The 25,161-nt window shown below is 45.6% G+C and overlaps 4 protein-coding genes across 5 annotated transcripts; 1 reads left to right on the top strand and 3 right to left on the bottom strand.

The window, feature by feature from the left end:
* Positions 1-959: 959 nt before the first annotated feature.
* On the bottom strand, positions 960-4,138 carry LOC116728625 (deoxycytidine kinase). Its single transcript, XM_032576870.1, has 8 exons — positions 3,903-4,138; positions 2,795-2,913; positions 2,359-2,442; positions 2,174-2,283; positions 1,821-1,968; positions 1,530-1,645; positions 1,356-1,455; positions 960-1,256 (listed from the first exon to the last, which is right to left on the bottom strand). The coding sequence occupies exons 1-8, from the start codon at positions 3,982-3,984 to the stop codon at positions 1,230-1,232; spliced, it is 786 nt and encodes a 261-aa protein (XP_032432761.1). The 5' UTR covers positions 3,985-4,138; the 3' UTR covers positions 960-1,229.
* A 2,415-nt stretch (positions 4,139-6,553) lies between these two features.
* On the top strand, positions 6,554-9,542 carry pfdn1 (prefoldin subunit 1). Of its 2 annotated transcripts, none has more exons than XM_032576872.1 (4): positions 6,554-6,660; positions 8,799-8,965; positions 9,036-9,120; positions 9,417-9,542. In XM_032576872.1, the coding sequence occupies exons 1-4, from the start codon at positions 6,625-6,627 to the stop codon at positions 9,495-9,497; spliced, it is 369 nt and encodes a 122-aa protein (XP_032432763.1). In that variant the 5' UTR covers positions 6,554-6,624; the 3' UTR covers positions 9,498-9,542. The 2 variants fall into 2 exon arrangements, with proteins under 2 accessions (XP_032432763.1, XP_032432762.1); XM_032576871.1 differs by having other exon boundaries at positions 9,414-9,542.
* Positions 9,543-9,587: 45 nt separating this feature from the next.
* ttc1 (tetratricopeptide repeat domain 1) lies at positions 9,588-12,312 on the bottom strand. The gene is made up of 7 exons (XM_032576869.1): positions 11,540-12,312; positions 11,293-11,353; positions 11,082-11,194; positions 10,448-10,484; positions 10,222-10,370; positions 9,989-10,043; positions 9,588-9,905 (listed from the first exon to the last, which is right to left on the bottom strand). Exons 1-7 carry the CDS (start codon positions 11,966-11,968, stop codon positions 9,766-9,768), a joined length of 984 nt encoding a protein of 327 aa, XP_032432760.1. The 5' UTR covers positions 11,969-12,312; the 3' UTR covers positions 9,588-9,765.
* Positions 12,313-14,501: 2,189 nt separating this feature from the next.
* tmprss15 (transmembrane serine protease 15) lies at positions 14,502-24,821 on the bottom strand. The gene is made up of 28 exons (XM_032575766.1): positions 24,570-24,821; positions 21,936-22,060; positions 21,742-21,866; positions 21,503-21,570; positions 20,830-20,972; positions 20,270-20,341; positions 19,338-19,457; positions 18,971-19,076; positions 18,782-18,891; positions 18,555-18,695; positions 18,326-18,475; positions 18,150-18,255; positions 17,919-18,075; positions 17,702-17,843; positions 17,386-17,475; positions 17,182-17,307; positions 16,959-17,102; positions 16,777-16,887; positions 16,436-16,559; positions 16,263-16,370; positions 16,146-16,195; positions 15,998-16,078; positions 15,775-15,919; positions 15,507-15,688; positions 15,274-15,369; positions 15,044-15,183; positions 14,792-14,846; positions 14,502-14,718 (listed from the first exon to the last, which is right to left on the bottom strand). Exons 2-28 carry the CDS (start codon positions 22,045-22,047, stop codon positions 14,606-14,608), a joined length of 3,117 nt encoding a protein of 1,038 aa, XP_032431657.1. The 5' UTR covers positions 22,048-22,060; positions 24,570-24,821; the 3' UTR covers positions 14,502-14,605.
* Positions 24,822-25,161: the final 340 nt, after the last annotated feature.

The raw sequence follows: 25,161 nt of genomic DNA, 5'->3' as shown, positions 1-25,161 counted from the left end.
CTCACTCCCTCACCCTATGTAGTAGGGTAGCAGCTCCATCCTCAAGGTGACGCAATGTGAAGCGAGACGCTCACTGCAGTGTGTTCACCTAAAATGACGGTGTTCCTGATGGCTGGGTCTTTAGATCTTTAGTCTGTTCCTGTTTCAGGTCAGAGTCCCATCCTGGCTCAAGTTCTCAATCATAATTCACATTCCTGGAAAATCCCCCATTCGCAGGTCAGCAGGAGATGTGTTCCACTTAGAGCTCAGCTCGGTCCACTTCAGATCTGCTTCCAGTACCACCCTCCCTGACAGACCGGCATGCTAACTGGAAGATCTGGCAAACCAGATCTTCTGATTAAGGACTTTCTGATTGAGTCAGAGTGGGCCCCACACCTCTTCAGAGAGCTGGAGGTCTGGGGCCCATAGAGGGACCAGTTGGTGTTCCTCTGCTAATGGGGCGTCCTCTGGGTGCAACAGCAGAGAAGACTGCTCTGTCTGGGTTCTGGTCACTCAGTGAGTCAGGATGACTCTGCGTTTTGTGGATCTTTATCCCAGTACTGGTGAAAGTTTAAATCTGGGTCCGGTCAGGCGGCAGTCTCATCCAGTCATCTTAGCAATGGTAATTTGTTGATGCTTTAGGTTACAGCACAGGACCAGAACCGATGGACCCACTCTGGACAGATGTTCATCACAGGTCTACCCACCCACCCTACCGGAACCAGAACCAGAACAGACCTGGTTCAGCGTTTTCTGAGAGGCTGATTGGCGGAACTGGACCGGAACCGTTGAAACATTCAGATTTATTATCAGAGCGCTGACTGGAGAGCTTCACGTTTCCATGACAACCAGAAAATACAGGTTTAATAAACATAAAAGGCAAAAGAAGTTCAGATTTCTAAGATCTATCAGCGTCTTATTCAGAGCTGGGTTCTGAACTGCGCCGACTCCATCCAGAACCAGTAACAGAGTCGGAGCAGTTTGGGTTCAATTTCGTTTATTTACAGAATCTAGGAAGGGATGCATTCACTGTCTCCTTAGTGTGTAGGAAACAGGAACACTTCCAGTATTTAAGACCCATAAAAAAAAACCTGAAGCATAAATACACATACACACACACACTGAGGCGCTTTCATTATAAAAACTGAACAAATTAAACTTTACAAAGTCGCAATAGGGGGACATCATAACAAGCTGCTGTCCAATCAGAAGCCTTGCTGTTGACATTCTGTGAGGTGATTGGAGGAGTTTCATAGTGTGCTGAGAAACTCCCTGACCTGCAGAACAAATGAATGTCACGTGACCAGACTTTCAGAATAAAAGCTGTGTTTGATTTTCAGAATAAATGCTCCACCAGACTTTCAGTATAAAAGCACCTTATCAACGATGTCTTCCTGTTTGATCCGATCGTTCTGAAAGTCTTCGTTCACGTCCAGAACCAGAACAGGAAGTTCACTGAGGTACTCAAAGTCCAGCCTGCAGGCACAGAAAAATGATTTTATCCCACTGGCCCTGAACGCAGCAGCAGCCGTCTGAGCGTGCTCAGTTACCGGAGGTTCCTGTCGTAGAGCCACGCCTCGTGTTTTAAGTGCAGCTGCTCCAGATACTCCAGAGGGATTCCCTGCTCCTCCTGCCGGCCGCGGTGCAGCAGCCGCTGCATGCAGCACTGCAACACACAGAGGACCTTGAAGGCACCGGCAGCAGGTTCACACAGAGGACCCTGAAGGCACCGCCTTCTGAAGATCTGTTTATATCAGTTATTCAGACCCGGCCAGGTGACCGACCTGGTTATGCTCTCAGAATCGGGCCGGTCACCTGGCGGGAGAGGAGAGGTCGTTTACCTGTGGGGGGGCTTTCAGGTAGATGATGGCATCCAGGGCGATATCGGGTTGAAACTGGTTCAGCAACCAGGTGTGCCAGTCCTGGTAGACGCTCCACTCCGTGTCCAGCAGGTTGCCGCTCTCAAACAGGTTGGACGCAAAGACGTACCTGAGACAGGTGGAGAGAGAAACGGTTCTGTTGGGTTTCAGTCAGAATCTCGGGCTGAACCAGAACCCTGACAGAACCTGCCAGGTGCTGCCGTGACGATGACCTTTCACACTCGGCCACAGAAACACAACACTTTGATTTGTCTAGAAAATCCAGATCAGGTTCTGGAGGAACCGAACCTGGCCGGTGGGGTTCTGGTCGGTACCTGTCTGAGTAGACGGAGCGTTCGTAGAACTGAACCGGGTTCTCCGCCTGCTGCAGCTTGGCTGATGGAGGCTGAAGCTGAGACCGGACTCTGCTGAGGCAGGCGTAGCTCTGCACAGGTGAGGCACAGGTGAGACACAGGTGAGGCGTAGCGCAGCATCAGGGGGCGGAGTCTGCTGCACTTACCTGGAAGGTGTAGGCCCAGCGGCTCGGCTTGTCGTACAGCATCTGCAGGATGTTCCCTCCACTCTTCTGGGAGGAACTCAGCTCCTAGGCGCGTGGACAGAGGTCAGAGGTCAGGTTGTCTTGCTGATCAGTTTGGAGAAACTTTCACCCTTCAGTCTGAAGAAGCTAAACTTTCATATTAGTCTTTAAAATACCAAAACTTCAACATAACTTTCTGTTTTTCAGCTGCAGTTTTTTCCTGCTGCTTCATATTGTTTGATCCTTGAATCCATTAATGAATTTATGATCGATTAACTTTCTTCATAACTTCTCTGTAGAACCACCAGCATGAAATGAAGCAAACATCACGAAGAGTCCATTCTGGTCTATGCAGTTCTACAACAGGAAGCTCCTCCCACTCTGGACCAGCCTCTGATTGGCTGCCTCAGCTGCTCACCTGGTAGACATTGTCGCCGTCGCTCTGAACGTTGCACCACTTCCCGATCGGTTCTGGGATCACCTCCCAGTCTGAGGAAGAAGCCTGGAGGATGCGGACGAAGGTGGATTTACCTGCAGCTGCACACACACACACACACACACACACACACACCTGATCAGCACCCACTGACTGAACCAGGACCCATCAATCAGCTCCTCTCCTACTGAACCCGACAAACGGAAAAACATGAATCCAGCTGACAGTTCAGCTGCTGACCACAGGGAGTGATGCAGTGAAATGTGATGCTGAGTGGAAGACAGACCACCATTTCTCTCCTTCGTAAACACGCCATCGTCCCTCCTAAGTTTCTTATAATTCATACAGTCTGTAGAACTGTGTGTCTTAAATGTTGAATATATATTTAGTAATGTACTGAGCGATATGTGTGTGTCCTTAAGACTATCACTGCTCATTGTTATTTGTTTATTCTTATTACTTTATTTTAAGTTTTATTGTGTGCTGTGCTGGGACAAACCAACTTCCCCCCTTAGGGGTCAATAAAGTCTTAACTTTGAAATGCACCACCTTTATTCTGGATAACACAGAATCTCTACCTGACATTGTAAAATATTTGCATCAAATCTTAATTTCAGCCTGAAGAAGCTGTGAGCAGACGCCGGCCGCTCCCTGAACCGCCTGTAGAAGAACGTTAATGAAACGGATCAGAAGATCCTCAGTCCAGCTGAACCAGTTCACCGTCCTCCGGTCTCAATGGGCCTCCAAACAATCAATGTGGAATTGATTAATAAGAGAAATGCTTCATCTAATCTCCTGTTAGAGAAGGAATTCTGAAATTGATCACAGACTGGTACTGTGACCTTTAGGCTATAATCAAGCTCTTGTCATTTTCTCAGTATTTCAAACATAAAGAATTTTAAAAATCATAAATACAGAGGCGTTATATTTGGTGGGCCTGTCTGGTCCAAAACGCCCGGACCGCCGTTTTGTCGCAGTCCAGCTCCGGCCAGGACCCTCCACCAGCGGCTGTGTTCCCGCCACCTGCTTCGGTTCTGGCGGGTCGGACGGGTTCTGTTCCTGAGTCCACAGGTTCTGAGGCAGAACTCACCGATGTTTCCCTCGATGGAGATCTTCCTGTGTCTGCGGGAGCCGGTCGGAGCTCCGCGGAGCCGCTTCGGAGGAGTCGCCATGTCTGACCGGTGATCACGGGAGGATTTCTTGAGGCTGCGGATGTTTACCTGTCCAGCTGGTCTTTCTCTGAGCGCGCGCTGAAACTGTGAAAAACCGCGCGACTCGCTTCTCAGATTAAATTCCGCGCTCACAGAATTCCGCCTGCGGGGCGGGGCTTCTTCTTCTTCTTGGCTTTATTGGCGGATGGCAACCAACTTAAGGTGCATTTACCGCCACCTACCGGACTGGAGTGTGGTCTTAAATGATATTCAGAGGGAATTTAATAACATTTGTTCTTTCACAGAGACACCGGGGACTTGAAGGGTTTTAGAGTTTTAAGAGTTTTGTAAAGCATTTCTGATCAGGGAGAGCTACATTATAACAAGCTGCTTATGTGAATATTTATTTATTTATTTATTTATTTATTTATTTATTTATTATGTCCTGATCATGTATTTAACAGTGTCTTGTTAAATCATTGTATAAATACATGTTTTGTTAATAATCAAATCTTCTTTTTCTACTTCTTCTTCTTTTTAACTTTACCAAAACAATCATAATTCACAATAGTGTAAATCTATCAAGGACATTGCAGTGGCGGACTTATGGAAATGCAAAAAAGTAACTGATTAAAAAAATAATAAAAATACTAAATAAAACTACAAGGAGATAAATGCTTTAGGATCAACATGCGTTGGTGGGCAATTCCATTACCCTTTCAGTCAGGTATTCATATGTTTCAATATGTTTCGGAGATTTCAAATCTGGAATTCAGATAAAATAATGTTAAGAACTGGGGACTGTAACGGAAAATTTTATAATGTGCCCCTCACCCCTTTTCTGCTTAAGATTGTGTCTGATGATGAGACCATGTATCTGCATGATCTTATCATGAGATTGGTCAAGCTGCTCTCCTATAGACTTCTACAGTGCCATATAACAGCAGGGGACGTCCTTGATCCTGGAGACTATCTAGTGTTACTTCCCCAACACAGGACTTATCTTCCCCCTTTAGCATCAAAGAACAACCCCCTATCCTTAACAATAGACAAATGGCCAGACCATCTGTGTTGGTACATCACAATCAGGGATTCACACCTATTGTCCAATCAAGTCTCTCTTCTCTGACCACAAGCCAGGTCCACTGTAAGTCAGAGCAGACTGACAGACTCCTTTGACTCTGTGTTTCTGTTCTCACCTTGCAAGGTTTTAATACATTTCTTATTTCTTCTCATCCAGACTCTTGCTAAAGTAATTTCTTCCATGACAGGGAGAATATTAGCACTCTTTGTTTATGAATAAAGAATTTTGCAAGACAAAATATCAGATTACACATCCAGAGTTCTATTGTTTTCCTTTTTTTAATAACACTCCAAATGTTACCATAGCTCTAGAAATCAGGAAGTGCAATTTTCAGTTTTTTCCACCTCTGTAAGCGATTCCAAAATGTCTTGGTTTGATTGCATTCATAACAGACATGGTCCATCGTTTCTCTATCCCTTTCACAGAATGAGCATTTATTGTCATCTATTTTAAAGTGATTTATTAGTAGCTCTTTGCAGCGATAAATAACATTTAAATTTTAGAGCGTGTTTCCTTAACCTTCGGTTATATGTGGAGTTTTAAAATGTAGAGGTTTTAACCTTTCAATTGATCATTTTGTAAATTTGCAAGGAATGTTATTTTTATTTATCTTCCAAGTGAATAAAGTTTTGCTTAGACAGCTTCTAATTATGTAGTTATTGAATTATTAGTCAGTGAATGATACTCCATTAATAGTTAGACTGGGTAATTGTGGGATTCTTCTTCATCTGTTTAGAGGATGTTGTTGTTTGTTTGTTTTTTGTTAGTTTTATTACATGAAACATGAACAGAATGAGCACTTTGGGAGGATTTGTTTTACTTCCTTTGAACTTTCATCTCCATATTATCATTAAAATCTTCCTGTACATATTTCAGCCCAATCCTCCAAAAAACACATTTTCTTCTTCTCAATGTGACTATTATTCCACTGAGGATCATTATATCATTATGATGGTTCATTGATGTTGCAAGCAATGACATGGCGCCACCTACTGGTTAGTGTGTGTGTGTGTGTGTGTGTGTGTGTGTAAGGGCGGCGGGGGGGTTCCTCCACCATAAAAACCCAGAGGACGATCTGGATCTGAATCTGGGTCCCACGGGTTCAAGAGGTCCTGGATCAGATGAGGTCCATCTACCTGATGAATAAATCGGCAGAAGGTTAAAGGTCGACAGCTGAAAATGAGATTGAATCCATTTACTATTTAACTGCAAACTGTTTCACATTGTATTGCCTCAGTCTGACTAGTCATTACATTTGGTGCTTTTATTTTGAATATTTATTCATTATATTTTGAATAAACAAGAAAATTTTCTAAAAAATGTTTTAACGGGTAATTTTTCATTGTTTAAATCTAAACCAAATTTTATAAAAGCAGTTTAAAGAGAGAATCAGAATAGTTGAAAACCTTTCATTGATCTAAATGTTTTATTATTCCTGCATCATGTTCTCGTTGTACAGATGGTTTTTGTTTCCATCTGTAGTGTTTGTTTGAAAAACATTCTCAGGTCACCGCTGGGGGCAGTAACGCACCCGGAAGTCCTCCACGTCGCTGCGAGCCGAGAAGAAGAAGAGGCGCATGATGGCAGCTCCCGTGGATCTGGAACTGAAGAAGGTACCGAGGTTCTGGTTCTGTCTGGTACTAAGTGGTACTCTCTGCGCTCACCTGTTTCCGGTCTGGCCATGCAGAAAGCTAACAGCTAGCAATTAGCCTGCAGCATCTGGCTAGCCGGAACCAGAACCTCATTTATCGATAAGTGTGGAAGGTTCGGGGTTCTGTTAGAGCGGTTCCAACTTTATGGTTCCTCTGTAGTCGGGTTTGGACCTTCCATAGAATCCGAAGAACTCTTCTGTTTCTGGACTGATTATTATGATTATTTTTCGCTTTTCTTTGCGTGTATCCGCCCCGCTCTCCTCAGGATGCAGCAGCTCTGTTAGGGTCAGAACCCGGTCGTTCACCCGGAGGAAATAACGGCCTCTGAACGCACCACTCATCTATTCCCACTGGTTTCCTTTCTGGAACCGGACTCTGGTGCCGTGGTACCAGGACCAGAAACCTCCTGGGTCAACTCTGAGGGAGGATTACTGCTGGAGACCTCGTGCATGAAAGAGTGCGCAGTTTTCACACTAAAACTTTGCGTACGAACAAATTTAGAAAAGGGCTGCGCACAAAAACAAATTCAGATGTAAAAGCCGTTCGCGCACTTTGCCTTTATAAATCCCAACTTGCGGGAAATAGAGCGCAGCTGATGGTCCGCCCTGTCGCCACCCATAAATACATATGTAAATTAGTTTAAATACCCGGAAGTCTGCCACCACGTGAAGCAATAACCATGGCAACGTCCTTGTTTGTAGCAGAAGCATTTATAATAATAATAATTACATATTTTATTTAAAAGGCGCTTTAAGAGCACATAAGGTCACCTCACAAGATACAAAATAAAAATAATACATTTTAAAGAAAAAAAAAATCCAAATTGTTAAAAAAAAAATAAAGAAAGAAAATGCCTGTTTGAACAGCAGAGCGTTCAGTCGGGATTTAAAGACAGGGAGCGTGTCAGAGCTTTGAGTGGGGAATGTGGACGTTTATTCTAAATGGTGGAATCATGAGCATAAATCGTACATTTACAGAGTAGAAATGCCTTCTGTCCAGAAAGGCGCATTCACAAAGCGGGCCTGGCTCGACTGAAGGCAGTTACACCGGTACCGGTACCGGTACTGCAACTTCTTCAAGTTTTGCTCAGAGCTCCAGGATGATCAGTCTAATCTAAACACTAATAAACCATCATCAGCATTTCCCAGCAGATCAATATGATCTCTGATCAATTGCTCCCTCTGAATCCTTCCATTGGCGATGTTCTCCATCAGAGCCAAAGCTCACCTTTACGCAGCTGCTTGTATACATGATATTGTATGTATACACACCTTGATCAATAATCAAACCTGATGATTATTTTTAATCAGCAGGTTTGAGTTAATCTGCTGTTTTCTTCTTTTAGTGAGAATGAAATGACCCCATAGATGCATTTCATGCACTTCGGCGCACAGACCAACGCGTTACATCTTTATGAGACAAAAACTGAGGAAAAGTACTATTTACATTGGAGTGAGGTTTTCACATACTTTAATATTATTTTCATTTTGTGTGCTTGTTAGGTTATTGTCTGAGGATGAATGTGCTTCAGTTTCATCGTTTACGTTTAAATAATAAAATATTAAAATAATTTTTTAATTATTTTAATAATATCTTGGTCTAAATAATTGAATGTGAATGTCGTCAGATTTCAGTGTATTTAGGTGAGTTTTAACGCTTTGTAGTTTGTTATTGTCCACAGAAAACGTTCGCGTGGCTGCCGCACATTTTCACACTAGGGAAAACGTGTGCATGCCGACTTGTGTGTAAAACATGGCGCCGCACATTTTCTGTGCGTACGCACGCTTTATACATGAGGCCCCAGGTCCCCCAGGCCTGGAGGTGTCCTGCAGTTTCTAGGCGTCTCTGCTTCAACACATGAGGAGAATAATGAGGTCATCAGCAGAACTCAGCAGGAGACTCAGATGTGTTGGACCAGGGACACGTCCAAAGGTTGAAGGACATGTCCCTCAATGACTGGAGCAAAGGCTCCACTGTAGGCCCTGAAGCTGCAGCTCCACGCCTCCTGTCTTGGGGCTGTTTTTTAGCTCAGAGTGACGCCTCCTCTCCTGTTATTGGGGTTGTTTTTTAGCTCAGAGTGACGCCTCCTGTCGTTGCAGGCCTTCTCGGAACTGCAGGTGAAGATGATCGACACGCAGCAGAAGGTGAAGCTGGCCGACCTGCAGATCGAGCAGCTTGGTCGGGTCCAGAAACACACCAAGCTGACGCAGGCCGAGATCTCCACGCTCCCTACCAACACGCGACTCTACGAGGGCGTCGGTCGCATGTGAGTGGTCCCCTACTGAGCCGTGACATCATCGGCGGAGAGGGCGATCTGTGACTGTCTGGCATTTCAGGTTTGTCCTGCAGTCCAAGGAAGAGATCGACGACCTGCTGACTGACAAACAGAAGACGGTCAACGACAAGATCAAAGAGCTGGAGGTAAAGAGCTGAGATTTGCTGCACGCCCTGAACACATCACGGTTCTGCTGCTGGTTCATCTGGCGCGGCAGGTCCGGTTCTGCAGACCTGAGTTGTGGCCTTCATCATCCTGAGGCGGCTCAGACTTTATCATTTACTCAAAAATCAAAAACTCACTTTTTAAAAGTTGCTCTGAATGAAATTGAAGGATCTACTGTCAGCCTATCAGGCTCTTCCAAAGCCATGACATCATCACACTCAGCCTGGTTTGTGTTTGTATGGTCCGCTCTGACCTCTGACCTGTGTGTGTTCAGCAGAAGAAGGTGTACCTGGAGCGCAGCGTCAAGGAAGCAGAGGACAACATCAGAGAGATGCTCCTGTCCCGGCGAGCCCACTGACCAATCAGATTCACTTCCTGCTCATAATAAACTCATTAAGCTCCGCCCCGTTTCCCGTCTGTTTGATGATGTCACAAAAGCATGCTTGCATCACTTCTTGTTTGCTTTATTAACAGCTGATACAGCAGATTATGTCATCAGAAAGCAAGCTCCTGATTGGTTGAGTCTGAAGTCTGGCGTTGCAATGTCCTGCGGTATCCTGTAGCTTTAACCAATCAGGAACCTCAACCATAATTTGATAATCTGTTTCTGTGATGTCACGATTACATCATCCGGTGTGGTTGTTATTGGGGTTCTGGACAAAGTTGATGGAGAAGGTACCGCTGGACGAGTCCTGCTCGATCTGGAAGTTGTTAGTGGAGAGTCCGAACGGCCGCAGGATCAGGTTGCCCAGGTCCTTCAGCTTACCTGGACAGGACACACGTTTAAGGACAGGTTCAGGGACCAGGTGTTCACAGCACAGACGCGGTGCGTTCAAGGGCAGTACGTACCCATCATCTCCTCCTTTAGCTTCTCGTTTCGCTCCTCAATCTGCTGAGGCAGCCTCTGAGGGACACACAAGGTGAAGGGTGGGACAGGTGAGACGGGAACAAAAGGACTTTAAACTGAAAGCGTAACTGAGGATTTGGGTCAAATTTGGTGTACAGAATCTGAAACATGGTTTTCCTCATGAAGTCGGAACCAGACTTCAGTGCTCGTTGGTCCCAGCGGTCAGTGAACTCACCATGCAGGCCTGCTGTGCTCCACTGTGGCTCGGATCTCGCTCCAGAACCTTTTTGTAGTCCTCCAGAGCTTCATCAAGCTTCTCCGACTTCTCATAAAGCTCCGCCCTCCTCAGCAACGCCCGCAGGTACTCTGGATCCAGATCTATTGCTATGGTAACCAGAGCCAGTGTGCTGATTGGTTAGCTTATTTAAAGTAAAAGGTGATAAAATGATGTGATGACTCACCTCTGCTGCAGTCTGAGATGGCCTCATCCTTCAGGTCCTGAAAAGACACAGAGCTGTTAGCGTTCTGCTAGTACAAACCATTAGCATAATGCTAATACACTTAGCATTGTTATTTAACAGGAGAGTTGGGTTAGCTGAGTCCACTCATATATCAAAAACTAGACGCAAAGCAACAAAGCCGAGAAAACTCAAAGAAACTAACATTTAGAATATTTAAAAACATAGGAGCCAACAGGCTGTATTGAGGTAGCATAGCGTTAGCATCACATTAGCCTAATCAGAAGCAGCAAAGCTCTAGCATGGTGTCAGTGTCACGTTTGCCCTACTAAGTGCAGCATAGCATAAGCGTCACATTAGCCTTACCAGGTGTAGCATAACGTTAGCCCTACTAGGTGAGCATAGCGTTAGCATCACATTAGCCTTACCAGGTGCAGCATAGCGTTAGCATCACATTAGCCTTACCAGGTGTAGGATAACGTTAGCATCACATTAGCCTTACGAGGTGCAGCATAGCGTTAGCCCTACTAGGTGAGCATAGCGTTAGCATAACGTTAGCCCTACTAGGTGAGCATAGCATTAGCATCACATTAGCCTTACCAGGTGCAGCATAGCGTTAGCATCACATTAGCCTTACCAGGTGCATCCTTGCAGCCGCTCTGTTGGAGAACATCACTGCTCTTTCTCTGCTGCAGCTAACTGGACATAGAGCCAAGGCCTGGGTGTAGCTTAGCGCCGCCTCTTTCCAGTCTGCAGAAACACAAACACAGTTGCACAGAGGGGAACAAGGCACCTGAACGCATCATGACCTGAACCCTGGGCCAGACTGTAGGCAGAACTGAACTCACCTCCGGCTTTGAATAGGCCGTTTCCCGTTTCCTTCAGAGCGACGCTCTGCTGCCGACGACTCTGAAACAGAAACACTCACAGCTCAGATTTACTACTTAGAACCTGACGCCTGAAAGCTCCACAGACTGGTGTGAACTGGTATAAACTGGTTAAGTTATTCTGAACTGGTTGTAATGGTGTAAACTAGCTTGAACTGGTTTGACTGGTTTAAACTGGGGGGAACTGTGGAGCAGAGACTGGTGTTACCTCCTTCTCCTCCTCCGTCAGCTCCTTCTCCACCTCCCTCAGGTAGACATCGTCAAACTCCACTCTGGACGTTTCTTCATCTGAATCCTGAAAGACCTGACTCTCCTCTTCCTCCTGAAGCTCCTCTTCCTCCTGACGCTCCTCTTCCTCCTGAAGCTCCTCTTCCTCCTGAAGCTCCTCTTCCTCCTGAAGCTCCTCTTCCTCCTGAAGCTCCTCTTCCTGCTGAAGCTCCCGTTCGTCCCCTTCTCCCTCTGTCCATCGCTTCCTCTCTTTGGCTCCTCTCCCAATTATTCTGTCTGTTTTCGGAAGCTCTTCCTCCTCCTCTTCCTCCTTCTCCTCTTTCTCCTCTTCCTCCTTCGTCTCCATGCTGTCCTGACAGTCGTAGAAGTCTTCCTCCTCTTCCTCCCTATGAGCTCCTCGGCTGCTCATCCTGAAGCTGAAATGAGACGTTCACTGACCTTCTGACCCTCCAGCTGGACCTCAGATAGACACCAGAACCAGTTTAAACCTCCATCTTCATCATCATCTTCATCCTGAGCGTGATCACGTGGTACTGCAGGTCGGAGATCTGAGATCAGCTACACGCTAACATCTAGCTGCTGAGCTAGCTGTTGCTGAAAAGCGACCCTGTGACGTCAGCGGGCTGAAGCGATCCGGATCAGCAAGTTAAAGGATTAAATATTAAAACCCGATGATTTTACGCCGTCTCACCGACAACACCTCACAGACAGCCGGGTAGGCTGACGTCACTTCCGGGTTCTTCTTCTTCTTCTTCTTTTCTTTATTGGCGGCTGGCAAGAAACCTGATGGTTGCATTACCGTCACCTACTGACATGAATTTATACAAACATGGTCCATCCATCAATTTTCTTCCCCCCCTCTATCCCAGTGGGGTCAAGAGGTCAGCTGGTGTCTCTCTCCAGAGGTCAACAGGCAAGAGGCAGGGTCACTCTGGACAGGTCGTCAGTCCATCATTTTACAAACATTACCATATTCTATTAATTATCTTTATTATATTCACATTGTAGTTTGTTTTTTTGGAAAACAATCTAAATTTACCTGAAGCACACTTATCAAATCAAATCGTTCTTTATTTTTTCTAAATTCCTCTAACATTAATCTCATACCTTCTACAAACTAAAATATGTTCTATTGTTTCATTTTCTGTACAATTATACAATATTGACAATTTCCTGTATGTTTTATATATATATATATATCCCTTTCATGCATAGTGGTCACTACAGTGGACAGCTATCTAAAAGCCATTTTCTTGTGCTTCCTGTGGATTTTTATGTTATAAATGCACACAGACCACTGAAGTGGACACTAATGCATCATAAAATATACCATCAACTACTGGCCATCAGCTGCAAATGCAAGAAATTATTTTTGTTAAATACAATATGGCCGACAGACAAAAAAGCATGAGAACAGACCCGGTCCTCCTTCTACTGTAGACGACTCTTGCAAGTAAAAAAAATATTGTGACATCAGATAACCCCTTAGGAACAATACTACTGATGTATTTTTCAAATAACAACTTTGTATTTGGACAAAATTACAATTGATCACATAAAAATAAAAAATTAAAAAAAAATTATTTTTACAAAAAAATGTTCCTACCTTTTTTATGCCTTAAGAAAAGAATTTTAAAAAATGGAAAAAAAATTCTGACACAAAGGATCATAATTCATGCATCAGAGATATACAGTACAGACCAAAAGTTTGAACACACCTTTCTAATTCAATGGGTTTTCTTTATTTTCATGACAATTTATAAGGCAAGAAATCCCACTTATTAACCGGACAGGGCACACCTATGAAGTGAAAACCATTTCAGGTGACTACCTCTTGAAGCTCATCAAGAAAATGCAGAGTGTGTGCAAAGCAGTAATCACAGCAAAAGGTTGCTACTTTGAAGAAACTAGAATATAAGGGGTATTTTCAGTTGTTTTACACTTTTTTGTTTAGTGCATATTTCCACATGTGTTATTCATAGTTTTGATGCCTTCAGTGTGAATCTACAATGTCAATAGTCATGAAAATAAAGGAAACTCATTGAATTAAAAGGTGTGTCCAAACTTTTGGTCTGTACTGTATATATATGTACAGTATATGTATATGTATATAGATATACAGATATATATATGCTGCCTAGATGCTTGTGGTTTGATTTTAGGTTTTAATTCTGGTTTTTAAAGTTTCGACATTCAGATCGCTGCTTGTCTCAGATCATGTCAGATCATACAAAGTGAACAGAAACAGAACATCATGTTGTTTAACTGCAGCCTGATCTGATTAACAGCTTTTTAAGTTTTCCTATTCACCGTCATTTCCTGCCTTTAGTGACTGAAAACACATCAATTATTGGTTTTAAAAGCTCTTTTCTTTCAAAACTCAGACGATCTAAAATGATCAGGATGTTCTGATCTTTAGTGATCCATTTATTGATTTATTGTAGGAGTTTTATTGGTCACGTTTTATTTTATTGTCCTGTAGATAACTTTGGTCTTTCTGGGTGTGTGAAGTCTAAATAAAGATTTATTGATTGATTGATTGATTGATTGATTGATTGATTGATTGATTGATGAAGGTTCTGGTCTGGACCAGGTCATGTCGGGTCCAGTCAGACGTGATGCAGCATAAACAATGGCAGTATCATGCTGCTGGGAATGTTTCCATCATGGCTGAAGCTCTGTAGAAATAATCACCAGTTAACTGAACCAGAGTTCCCCGTCACAGATGATGATGTCACACCTGGCCACACCCCAAAATGGGAGGAGCTTCCATGAAGCATATTAACAAACAAGAAATTATTACTATCTGAAGCAGGTCCAATCAGTTTCTGTTTTAGCTCAGAGATTCAGTCCACCTGTTACCATGGAAACCCAGGGAGACCAGGAAAGAGACCTGATGCTATCAGCTGTTTGGACTGTGTCAGAAATCAGAAATCAACTCAGAAGATTTCAACGCTTTTTATTTCTTTCAATTACATTTTTCAGATTTAATCAAAGTTTAAAAGTTTACTGCTCTGATCAAGCAATTTCCCCCGAGTCCTCCATGTTACGGAGAGGAAGAGTGTCTGGTCTGAGCGATCCAGGAGGCGAAGGCTGACACGCGGGCGTAGCCCCCAGGTTTCTGAGGTCGTGCACAGCCAACGCCGAATGAGGTCACGCCTGTCAGGAGCCAATCAGAGATCAGAGAGCAAGTTACAGAGAAAAAGAGAAAGAGACAGAAAGACACACTAACCAATCAGAGTCCAGTGTCCGTCCTCCTCACACATCAGTGGACCTCCAGAGTCTCCCTGCAAAGAGACAGAATATTCCCAGTTCAGTGAAAAACTGGAACAATCTCTGACCAATCAGCTGTCAGATCATTTCTGACCAATCAGCTGTCAGATCATCTCTGACCCTCAGTCAGTCATTTGACCAGCTTCCTGAACTGGTTTAAGTTGTGTTGATTCTATACCGATTGTCCAGGTCAGACCAGGTGAGCCGTTACCTGGCAGCTATCGACTCCGCCCTCGGGGTAACCGGCACACAGAATGCTGGAGGTGATGGTGTACTCAGGTAGGAGGAGCTGGCACTGGGCCTGCTCCACCAGGGGAAGCTCTGCCTCCTGGAGGACATCAGGAAGAGAACCTGCAACTCAAACAGGTGAGACAGGTGAGGGGTGGACAGGTGAGAACACGATGTCCCTGTTGGGTTCTGCTGGCTGTTCTTGCCTCTAACCTGCTTCTGCTTCTCGGCCCCAGCCGGCGATGAAGCATCTCCTTCCTGCAGCGAAATTCTGACCTTCAGCAGCCAAACACACGGGCTGAACCCACTCTGCAACACACCAAGGGCCACTATCAGCCTGACAGACAAGACTCGGGGTTTACCATCAGCCTGACAGACATCGCTCTGGGTTTACAGTCACATGCAGGTGTCAGGTGAGTGAACTAGGACTCTGATGTGTAACTCACGGGTGAAGTTGATTGGCTGCTGCAAACGCATCATGGCGATGTCGCCATGTTTGGTCAGCCGGTCGTATTCTCTGTGGATGACGATCTGATCGACTGGTCTGGTCTGAACCTCCGCAGCGTTTATCTGTGACTGAGCGTGCAGCCCCAGGACAGCCGACCAGGACTCCAGGTGGAGGTTCTTCCTGTAGACAGAGAAGAAGAACACGGCACATGGCGCCACCTGCAGGTCCGCGGTTCACCTGCTGCTAGCCTCAGGCGCGTCTCTCACCCGTACACGCAGTGCGCCGCCGTCAGCAGCCAGTCGCCACCGATCAACGAGGCGCCGCAGACATGGCGGCCCCTCCAATGCAGAGACACCATCCAAGGCCACGCCCCCTTTGCTGCATTGACTCCGCCCACCACTCTGTGGTCACCTGGCAGCGATAGTCAGACTGAACCCAACGACCCCGACAAGGTCAAGTAGAGGTTAGATCCAGAATCCAGATTCTCACCATCTGCAGGTCCTCTGCCCTCTGATTGGTCCAAAGTGTTGGCCTCTGATTGGTCCGGGGTCACCTGGCGGCGCCCGCAAGCTGTGAACAGCAGCAGTCAGCGCCTGAGGCTGCAACGTTTCTCTGCTTCAGGTTCGGCTTTACTCACGCTGGTTGGTGCAGTTCAGAGACACCACCTCCCCGCTGCTGCACGTCTCACTGTGGAGGTCAGAGGTCAGAGGTCAGCAGGTTCCTCTGAACCAGATCTGTTTCTACTTCTGCTTACCTCACGCTGGTTTCCAGTGACCCGTTACCGGTTCTGGTTCTGGTCAGGCTGATGGATACGAACGGAGAGTCCTGAGGCAGAGCTGGTAGCAAAGATGCATCTCCGGACCTGGAAGCAGTCAAAGCTCAGAACCGGTTCTGGTTCTACCGGACCTGTCTGCAGATCAGGGGTACCTGTGTCCCAGGTACCGACAGGTGAGGTCTGACAGGTGAGAGGTCCAGCCGTCAGAACACACGGTGTGGGGAGTGGAGCCGATCTGGACCCGGAGCCGCCTGGAGCCGTTTACCTGCAGCGTAACTGACACAGCAACAGGTGGGGAGGGGTTAATGCATCACTTCCTGTTTGTGCCAACACCTGAGACTAGGGGGTGGGGCCTAGGGGAGGTTCTAGGCCTCTGATTGATCTAGAACCTCCAGGCCAATCAGTGCTACCCGATCCTACTGGAACCAGGTCCGAGGCTCGGTTCTGGGATCCCCTGGACCCGACCCCTCCCCGCTCTGACCCAGTTACATACCGCAGTTGGCTTCATCAGAACCGTCAGGACAGTCCAGCGTGCCGTCACATTGGCTGTTGCCATGGATACAGGCTCCCGTCTGACACTGGAACTGAGCCGCCGCGCACGGAGCTGTTCACAAGCAGACGGTGATCAGAACCTCTGGCAGGGCCGGAACCTGGACCTCTGAGATGTGCTCTCACCTGGAGACCCCAGCGCTACCCCACAGGTGAAGTTGGCGCTGAATCCTCGGCCAGCGCCGCTACTGTCCGTGAAGAACCGGACCGTCATCTGATTGGACGTGGAGAACAGGTCGTGGGCGGGGCCAGTACTGCCGGTGAGGACAGCTAGGAGGAAACAGAAACAGGTCACCTGAGTGGGAGCAAACCCACCTGGAGACTCGGGACAGGTGAACCTGGAGCCTACCCAGTAAGGTGGAGTTAGACCCCGCCCCATCCCGCACCTCCAGCACGTCATAGGTTGCCTCTACATCAAAGTCCAGGAAGTGGAGCTGAATGTTCTGACCTGCTGGCGCATGCAGGGTCCACATACCTGCAGAGGTGAGCAGACAGGTGAGGTTAGCAGGTAGACGAGGCTCAGGAACACAGATAGAAACACAGATGTACTCACAGTTGGCCATGTCTCCATACGAACGGGGGTAGTTTGGAGAGCTAAAGGTGGAATTCGACTCCCAGAGATCAAAAGGTCCACCACAGTCAGCTGAACCAATCAGAGAGAAGGACGGGGTCAGGTGTACAGGTGTGAACACGGCCTTCCTCAGGTACAGAGTTCTGGTTGACTGGAACTCAACCAGATTATAAAACGTTACCTGATGTTTACACACCATGGGGATGTGGTCTGATGTTAGCGTGGGGTGTGACTGATTTTTACCTAACCTGGGGGCGTGGCATGATGTTTAGCTAGCATGGGGGTGTGGCTGACTCACCTGGTATGGGTGCCATAGTGGTGGGAGGTGGGACGTTGGTTGGCTCTGGGGGGGCGGGGCCACAGGGCTCAGGTGTCAGTGTGATATCGTCCAGAGCGATGTCATTGTACCTGCCTCCTTGCTTCCAAGCTTCGAACTCCACCTGCACAGGACACATGGTCAGTCAGGTGACCTCTAACACCGTCTGGCATGTGGAATACCTGGTGATGTCACTGACCATGGCGTCTGAGGTCAGGTTTAGGGTCACCTGTCCATAGTTCCAGGTGTCGCCATAGTTACCGTCTTTCTGGAACAGCACGACTGCATCAGTGTCTGGCAGTGAGGGACGGAGGACGACTCTGAAACGATGGACTTCCACACCAAACATGTGATACCTGCAGACAGGTGACATGCTCACACACCTGGTGCCCAGCATGAGACGACAGATTTTCACACGTTTGTTGTTTACCAGAAGCTCAGGCAGGTGGGCTGAGGGGGTGGAGTCAGAGGGAGGCTCTGCAGCCGGAAGCTCTTCTCCCATTGGCCGGGACTCATAGGGGTGACGAGGTAGAACCCTATCAGAGATCAGGGTTCACCCACTAGAACCGCTCCAAAGGGTCCACTCAACTGAACTGGTCCACTCACCTGAGCTGTTCCCCAGGGTGTGATCAAAATTCGGACCCGTTGATGAGGGGAAGGTGGCGCCGCTGATTCTGATCCAGTCTCCTTCATCATCCTGCTGCTGCCTCCAGAAACACATTCCGTCTTCGAAGCTGCAGCTGAGCTTCTCTGGGTCTGGAACCAGAAAGCAGCCGGTTCTGACCCAGCCCTGTTCTGACTGTAGGATGGGGTTCTGACCCAGCCCGGTTCTTACCGGACAGCCCAGAGGTGTCGGCGGCTCTGAAAGATGCTTTGAAACCTAGTAGACTGTTGTAGCTGTCCGATGTAAACTCCACTGTTGATTGGTCGGTCAGCAGCCACACAGTACCAGGGGGCTCGGAGCCTGAGAGCTCAGCTGCCAATAAGATCACCAGGTTTAAGTTCAACGTGTTGGACACACCGCGAGGTATTCAGGGTCCTCCAGAACCAAGGAGTTCTGACCTGCTAGAACTTTGTTGGGTCCAACTCCTTCGTACAGCCTCAGGACGTCGATGTTCGCCTCCGTCTCAAACTGCTGGAATGTCACCTGGGCCGACAGTCCCCTGCTCACCCTGAACGCATCGCAACAGGAAAACATTGGACCTAAAGAGGAAACTGGGTCAGGAAGAACGTTCAGAACTGTGTTTGGACCTGATGATCCAGCGGCAGAAGACGCTGCTGTTGTAGGCATCAGACTGCGACGACCTGAAGGATCCGCTTGGCCCCTCCAACACAAACTGTCCATCACATGGCGTTGCTATGGAGACATGGGAAGTGACATCACAGTCCTTCATGACCAGAATACCTTTGACTTCCAGAAACTAAAGCATCACATTCCTGCCAAAACCCTCCAGGGCAAATCAACCAATCACAGCAGCCCGTTGTTACCTGAGAGAGCGCCTAGCAGTTAACAGGTCCTTGAACCCAACATGACCTTCCCCAAATAATCCCTGCCCCCGTTGGTTCATAAATGCACCGCTTTGATTGGTTTATTTGCCCCTCTGGATTCTTCACTGACCGCAGGAGAAGGAAGATTCATCAGACGAGTCCAAACAGTGGGGGACTCCATCACAGAACCAGTCGCTCGGAAAACAACCGGACCCGTCAGAACACGCAGTCTGACCAGGAGGACACGTCACTGCAAAACACAGACCCATTAGAGACAGAACCATCAGAACCCAGTCAAGTTCTGATCAGAACCCAATCAGAACCCGACCAGAACCATCAAAACCCAATCAGAACCATTGTCTCCTCCTACTGGATGGATGGATCTGTGTCCAAATTCTGCAGCTGTTGGAAGCGGAAGGCGGCGAACGCTACGGTTCATAAAATAAACTTGGGAGTTTCTACGTATGTGGCGTTTGGGAAGACTGCAGTCGGCCATTTTAGAGAAGAGCGATGGATTCAAAGCGTTTCAATGGGAGCTCTGGTGGAGCCATCTGCACACTATCCGAAAAACACACACCAACCATCGCTCTGCTATGTCCTGTCACCATCTTTATGGTTTCTGCCAGCAGGAACTTCCAGCTGCTGATCTTGTGACTCGCGGGATGCAAAAAAGTTTCCATTGCAGTTTTGTGTAATAATTTGATACGGCTGAAAAACCACAAAAATGTCTTATTAAAAACAGGAGGGGTTTTTTTTTTTCAAAATTGTTGTTTCCTTTAAAAGAATTTATTTTTATAGTTTCAGTTTGTGCAATTTTATGATTAAAGGAAACACAGCTAATCACTCGGACCAATAAACCCAAACGGGTTTATGAGTTTGATAGAACCCACTCAGGTTCTGTACCCGATCGAACCTCGGTCTGAGGAAAGCTCAGAGAAACTGGAGGAAGGATCAGACGGATCAGGTGGATCAATCAGTGTTAGATTGTCAGGAACCTGCAGGTCGACTTTTAACCAGAACCTGGAACCTCTTCACTGAACTTCTGCCCGGAGAAAAACTCACCTGCTGCAGGCGTGTTGCCGGTTGCTGCAGGCGTGTTGCCGGTTGCTGCAGGTGTTGTCTTTTCAGGTTTCTCTGCAGGAAGACAGAGAGCTGGTGGTTGGTTGGAGGAAGTGAAACCGGACTAACAGAGATGATCCAGTTAAGACTGACTGGATTAACTGCCTATTAATAATAACAATCAATAAGGATCCTTATTGATTGTTATTGATAATTATTGATCTGATTCAGAGTCCATCAGTCCTCTCATCAAACCCGGTCCAGTCCAAATCTTTCAGATCGACTGGGATCTCCAGAAAGCTTCACTGGTTTCCAGTTCTTCCAGTTTAAAAGTTTCTTGTTGTCATCCCATCCTGGCTGGATTCTCTGGCTGGTACTGGTTCGGTTCAGGTTCTGGTTCTGGTTCTGCTGTCAGTTGCCGCTGGATCAACTCATGGTGGACATTAGCTGAACGTTTCTTTCTGAATGGCCAGATTACAGCTAATCTAATCTCATCCAATGTTCTGCTCATGTTGTGATGTCACATCCTGACCCCTGATCAGGATGTGACATCACAGATTTACCTGTAATCTGGATGCTGTTGGTGTCAATCACCAAGGCCCCGCCCCCAGCCACATGAAGCCCCGCCCTCAGCTGCTGCTCCACCTCGTCAGTGTCAATTGGATGACTGAACCTCAGGTCAAAGGTCACCACCACGCTGCCAGGACTGGAGGCCAGAACCAAACACCAGATGATTAATAATCACACTGAATGAAATGATCAATGATCAATGAATTTGTCCAGTTCCTCATTTCCTGTTTTAATTTCTTTCTGATAAGCAGCTGAAATTATTCTGGATTCATTCTGTGGACGTGTTAGAAGCTCAAACTAAAAATGTTCAAGTTCCCTCCAAAATGAGGTCAGATTAGTTTCAAACATTTATCTTGATGATGTCATAGTTTCAGCCATGTTTACCTGTCCACCTGTCCCTGGAAACCTGGAATCCATAGCTACGATACGGACTACAAAACCCACAAACCTCCTGGAACTTCAAGAACTGGTTCATTTATTGATCAGTGATTGATCAGTGATTGGTCAGTGATTGACTGATCAATCAGTGAATCAAACCTGAAATATTAAAGAAGAGCTTTTTGAGGTTAATCAAAGTGATTGATTACTGATTGGTCGGTGATTGATCAGTGATTTTTCAGTGATTGACTTATCAGTGATTGGTTAGTGATTGGTCATAGGTCTAACCTGAAGTCTCGGACCCAACAGAACTGGTAGAACTGCCGCAGGTCGCTGATGCTGAACGCCTCATAAACCTGCCAACCAATCACAGGCCAGACTGCTGTCAGCTGACCTCTCCTGAAGCTGAACAAAACTTCCTGGTTTTTATGTTAAAAGCCAACTTTATAGAAGGATGCTGTCTCCAGCATTTCAGAATAAAAGCCCTTGCTAAGTGTTCCTGTGACCCTTCGCAATAAAAGCCTCACCAGCTGCTGAAGGTCAAAGGCCAGGGATTTGAACCGGGGACTGCTGGCGTTTCTGAGCTCGTCAGAAAACTCGACTCCTGCTGTGATCACCAACCGACCCGACAGCTGCACGGCTTCATCTGCACCTGAACGCATCATTGGTGACATCATCAGCACTGAACCTAGAGTCACATGAGCGAAATCGGAACACTTACCTCCAGAAGTCAGGCTGAGCCAAGAAACGGCACAGAGGCTGCCGCAGCAGAGGAAGAGGAGGGACGAGACGACGAGGAGGACGACCTCCAAAGAGGACAGGCGGCGAGACATCCTGAACAATTCACTTCAGATAGAATCAGTTCACTTCAGATAGAATCAGTTCAGTTCACACTGAATCAGTTCAGATAGAATCAGTTCAGTTCAGATAGAATCAGCTCAGTTCAGATAGAATCAGTTCAGATAGAATCTGTTCAGATAGAATCAGTTCAGTTCAGATAGAATCTGTTCAGATAGAATCAGTTCAGTTCAGATAGAATCAGTTCAGATAGAATCAGTTCAGTTCAGATTGAATCAGTTCAGATAGAATCAGTTCAGTTTAGATAGAATCAGCTCAGTTCAGATAGAATCAGTTCAGTTCACATTGAATTAGTTCTCTTCAGACTGAATCAGTTCAGTTCAGACAGAATCAGTTCAGATAGAATCAGTTCAGTTCACATTGAATTAGTTCTCTTCAGACTGAATCAGTTCAGTTCAGACAGAATCAGTTCAGATAGAATCTGTTCAGATAGAATCAGTTCAGTTCAGATAGAATCAGTTCAGATAGAATCAGTTCAGTTCACATTGAATCAGTTCAGATAGAATCAGTTCAGTTCAAATATAATCAGCTCAGTTCAGATAGAATCAGTTCAAATAGAAGCAGTTCAGTTCAGATAGAATCAGTTAAGATTGAATCAGTTCAGTTCACATTGAATTAGTTCTCTTCAGACTGAATCAGTTCAGTTCAGACAGAATCAGTTCAGAAAGAATCAGTTCAGTTCAGATAGAATCCGTTCAGATTGAATCAGTTAACTTCAGATAGAATCAGTTCAGATAGAATCAGTTCAGTTAAGACAGAATCAGTTCAGATAGAATCAGTTCAGTTCAGATAGAATCACTTCAGATAAAATCAGCTCAGATAGAACCAGTTCAGTTCAGATTGAATCAGTGCAGTTCAGATATAATAAGTTCAGATAGAATCAGTTCAGTTCAGATACAATAAGTTCAGATAGAATCAGTTCAGTTCAGATACAATAAGTTCAGATAGAATCAGTTCAGTTCAGATAGAATCAGTTCAGATTGAATCAGTTCAGTTCAGATAGAATCAGTTCAGTTCAGATAGAATCAGTTCAGTTCAGATAGAATAAGTTCAGTTCAGATACAATAAGTTCAGTTAAGCTGAATTAAGTTCAGTTCATAAGGTTGGATCAGAATCGTGTTTTTTTCTTATATTAGAACAATTTGCACTTTGAACAGGAAATATTCAAAGCAACGATAATTTAGCCGGAAAAGAACCGGCCAATTTCTCCCAGCATGCTCTCTGGCTAAAGCTACACAAACACTGCGGTAAAATAATTCAATCATTAATTACTTTGAAATTATTATTCTAATGTGAAATAGCAATAAAGAGAAATTGTTCATTTGTGTATATTTATTTGGGTTTTGTCAGTATGAAACGATAAATTTATAATTTCTATAAAAACAGCTTAACCCTCCTGTTATGTTCGTTTCTAGGGTACAGCAAAAATGTTCGTGGGTCAATTTGACCCAGGGAGTGTTTAATCATGCAATAGTGTCAGAAACCAAAAAATTCCTCCAAAACATTTTTGTATCTGATTATTAACTCCAATACTAACCATTTCAATCAATATTTGTGCAATGATGTTTTATTATTTCTCAGAAATTAAGGATCAATGACGACAACCTGCTCATTTACTCATTTGGACATAAAAAATGGAATTTAGATTTTTAATGTCCAATGAAAAAAACCTAGACACAAAAAAACAATAATTTCCTTGAAGTTGACCTTTGGTAAATTATTTTATATTATACTTTTTTTTTTTTTACCAAAGGGTGATCTTTATAATTGAACTTGAGACACACATACTGTTCTGGGTCAAATTGACCCGCTGATTAAAATCAAGATAAATGAGTCATGCAGAGAGTATTTATGTTTTTCTCCACTTCTGCTGAGTGTCCACTCAGTGTGGGTGGAGTTTGTCCACAGGAACAGAAAAGATTCCCGTCAAAGGTTGTGTGAACACCTGCTTTCTCGCAGTTTCCTAGTGAAGTAAAGAGAATAGTGAGAAAGTGGGCTTGTGTGTGTGTGGTTGCGTGTGTTGGCGTGTGAGTGTGTGTGTGGTGAAATATGGTTCATAACTGCAAGGAAACATATAGAATTGGACATTATAAAATCTTTTTTTGCACTTTAACCTGACTGCCGGGTCAAATTGACCCGAACAGTATCGATGTAAAAAGTAGACCTAGGGTTTGGTACAAATGTGTAAAATGAATAAATTTTCAACTTATGTCTAGAGTGCACCTATTAAGACAAATAGAAAACGTTTCATGCAAAAAAAATGCTTCTATTTATTTTTTTTTAATTTGTAAATTTTAAAACGGGTCAATTTGACCCGGAACATAACAGGAGGGTTAAAACATATTAAAACAAACTTTCTCTGATAAAATCAAAAATGTAAAACATTAAATTATTTTATTTTAAGAGCCAAGAAATTCAAACCTGAAATATTAAAGAAGAGCTTTGTGAGATTAAAGACCGTTTTATCCGACCCAGAACCAGAACCAGAACCAGTTACCTGCAGCGCTCCGTTCAGCTCCTGGTCCTGCTGAGACCAGGAAGAAGTTTCTGATCCGATCCTGCGATCAGATCTTTTATATCGATCCCTGACTCGCCAGAAATCAATGCAGCTGATAACGGAGGAGCCAGCTGGGCCGGCTCCATCGGCCCAGTTCCGGTTCTGCAGAATCATTCATGACCAGCATCAATTGTTCTTAGCATGTTGCTGCTAGCATATTGCTGAAAGACCCCTGCTGGGGAAGCGTGACCTCTGCCGGGGTCAGCTTGTCGCTGAGTTGACGTCAGCAGCTGCTGCTGGTTTATCTCAATCTAAAGTCCAGGACCTGTAAAGCTGTCAGCCAATCAGGCCCCGCCCACACCTGGCCGCGCAGCAGGAAGCTCACCTGTGGCGCCGCCGCGTGACTGATGAGGAATAAACCTGATAAAGCTGACTGCTGCTGATTATCGGCTGTTTTTCTCCTAATCGGCTTATTGATCGTTACCTGTCACCTAGACACACCTGAGGGCTCACCTGCAGAGTCCGCGCCATCAGGTCGGGTCAGAACATGGCGGGTCATCAGAACATTTCGGCCAGAGACGACTCAGAACCC

Source organism: Xiphophorus hellerii, chromosome 11 (genome assembly GCF_003331165.1).
Source record: "Xiphophorus hellerii strain 12219 chromosome 11, Xiphophorus_hellerii-4.1, whole genome shotgun sequence".
In the NCBI taxonomy this organism is placed as follows: domain Eukaryota; kingdom Metazoa; phylum Chordata; class Actinopteri; order Cyprinodontiformes; family Poeciliidae; genus Xiphophorus; species Xiphophorus hellerii.
Note: the sequence above shows the minus strand (reverse complement) of the source record. Positions and strands in the feature narration are given on the sequence as shown.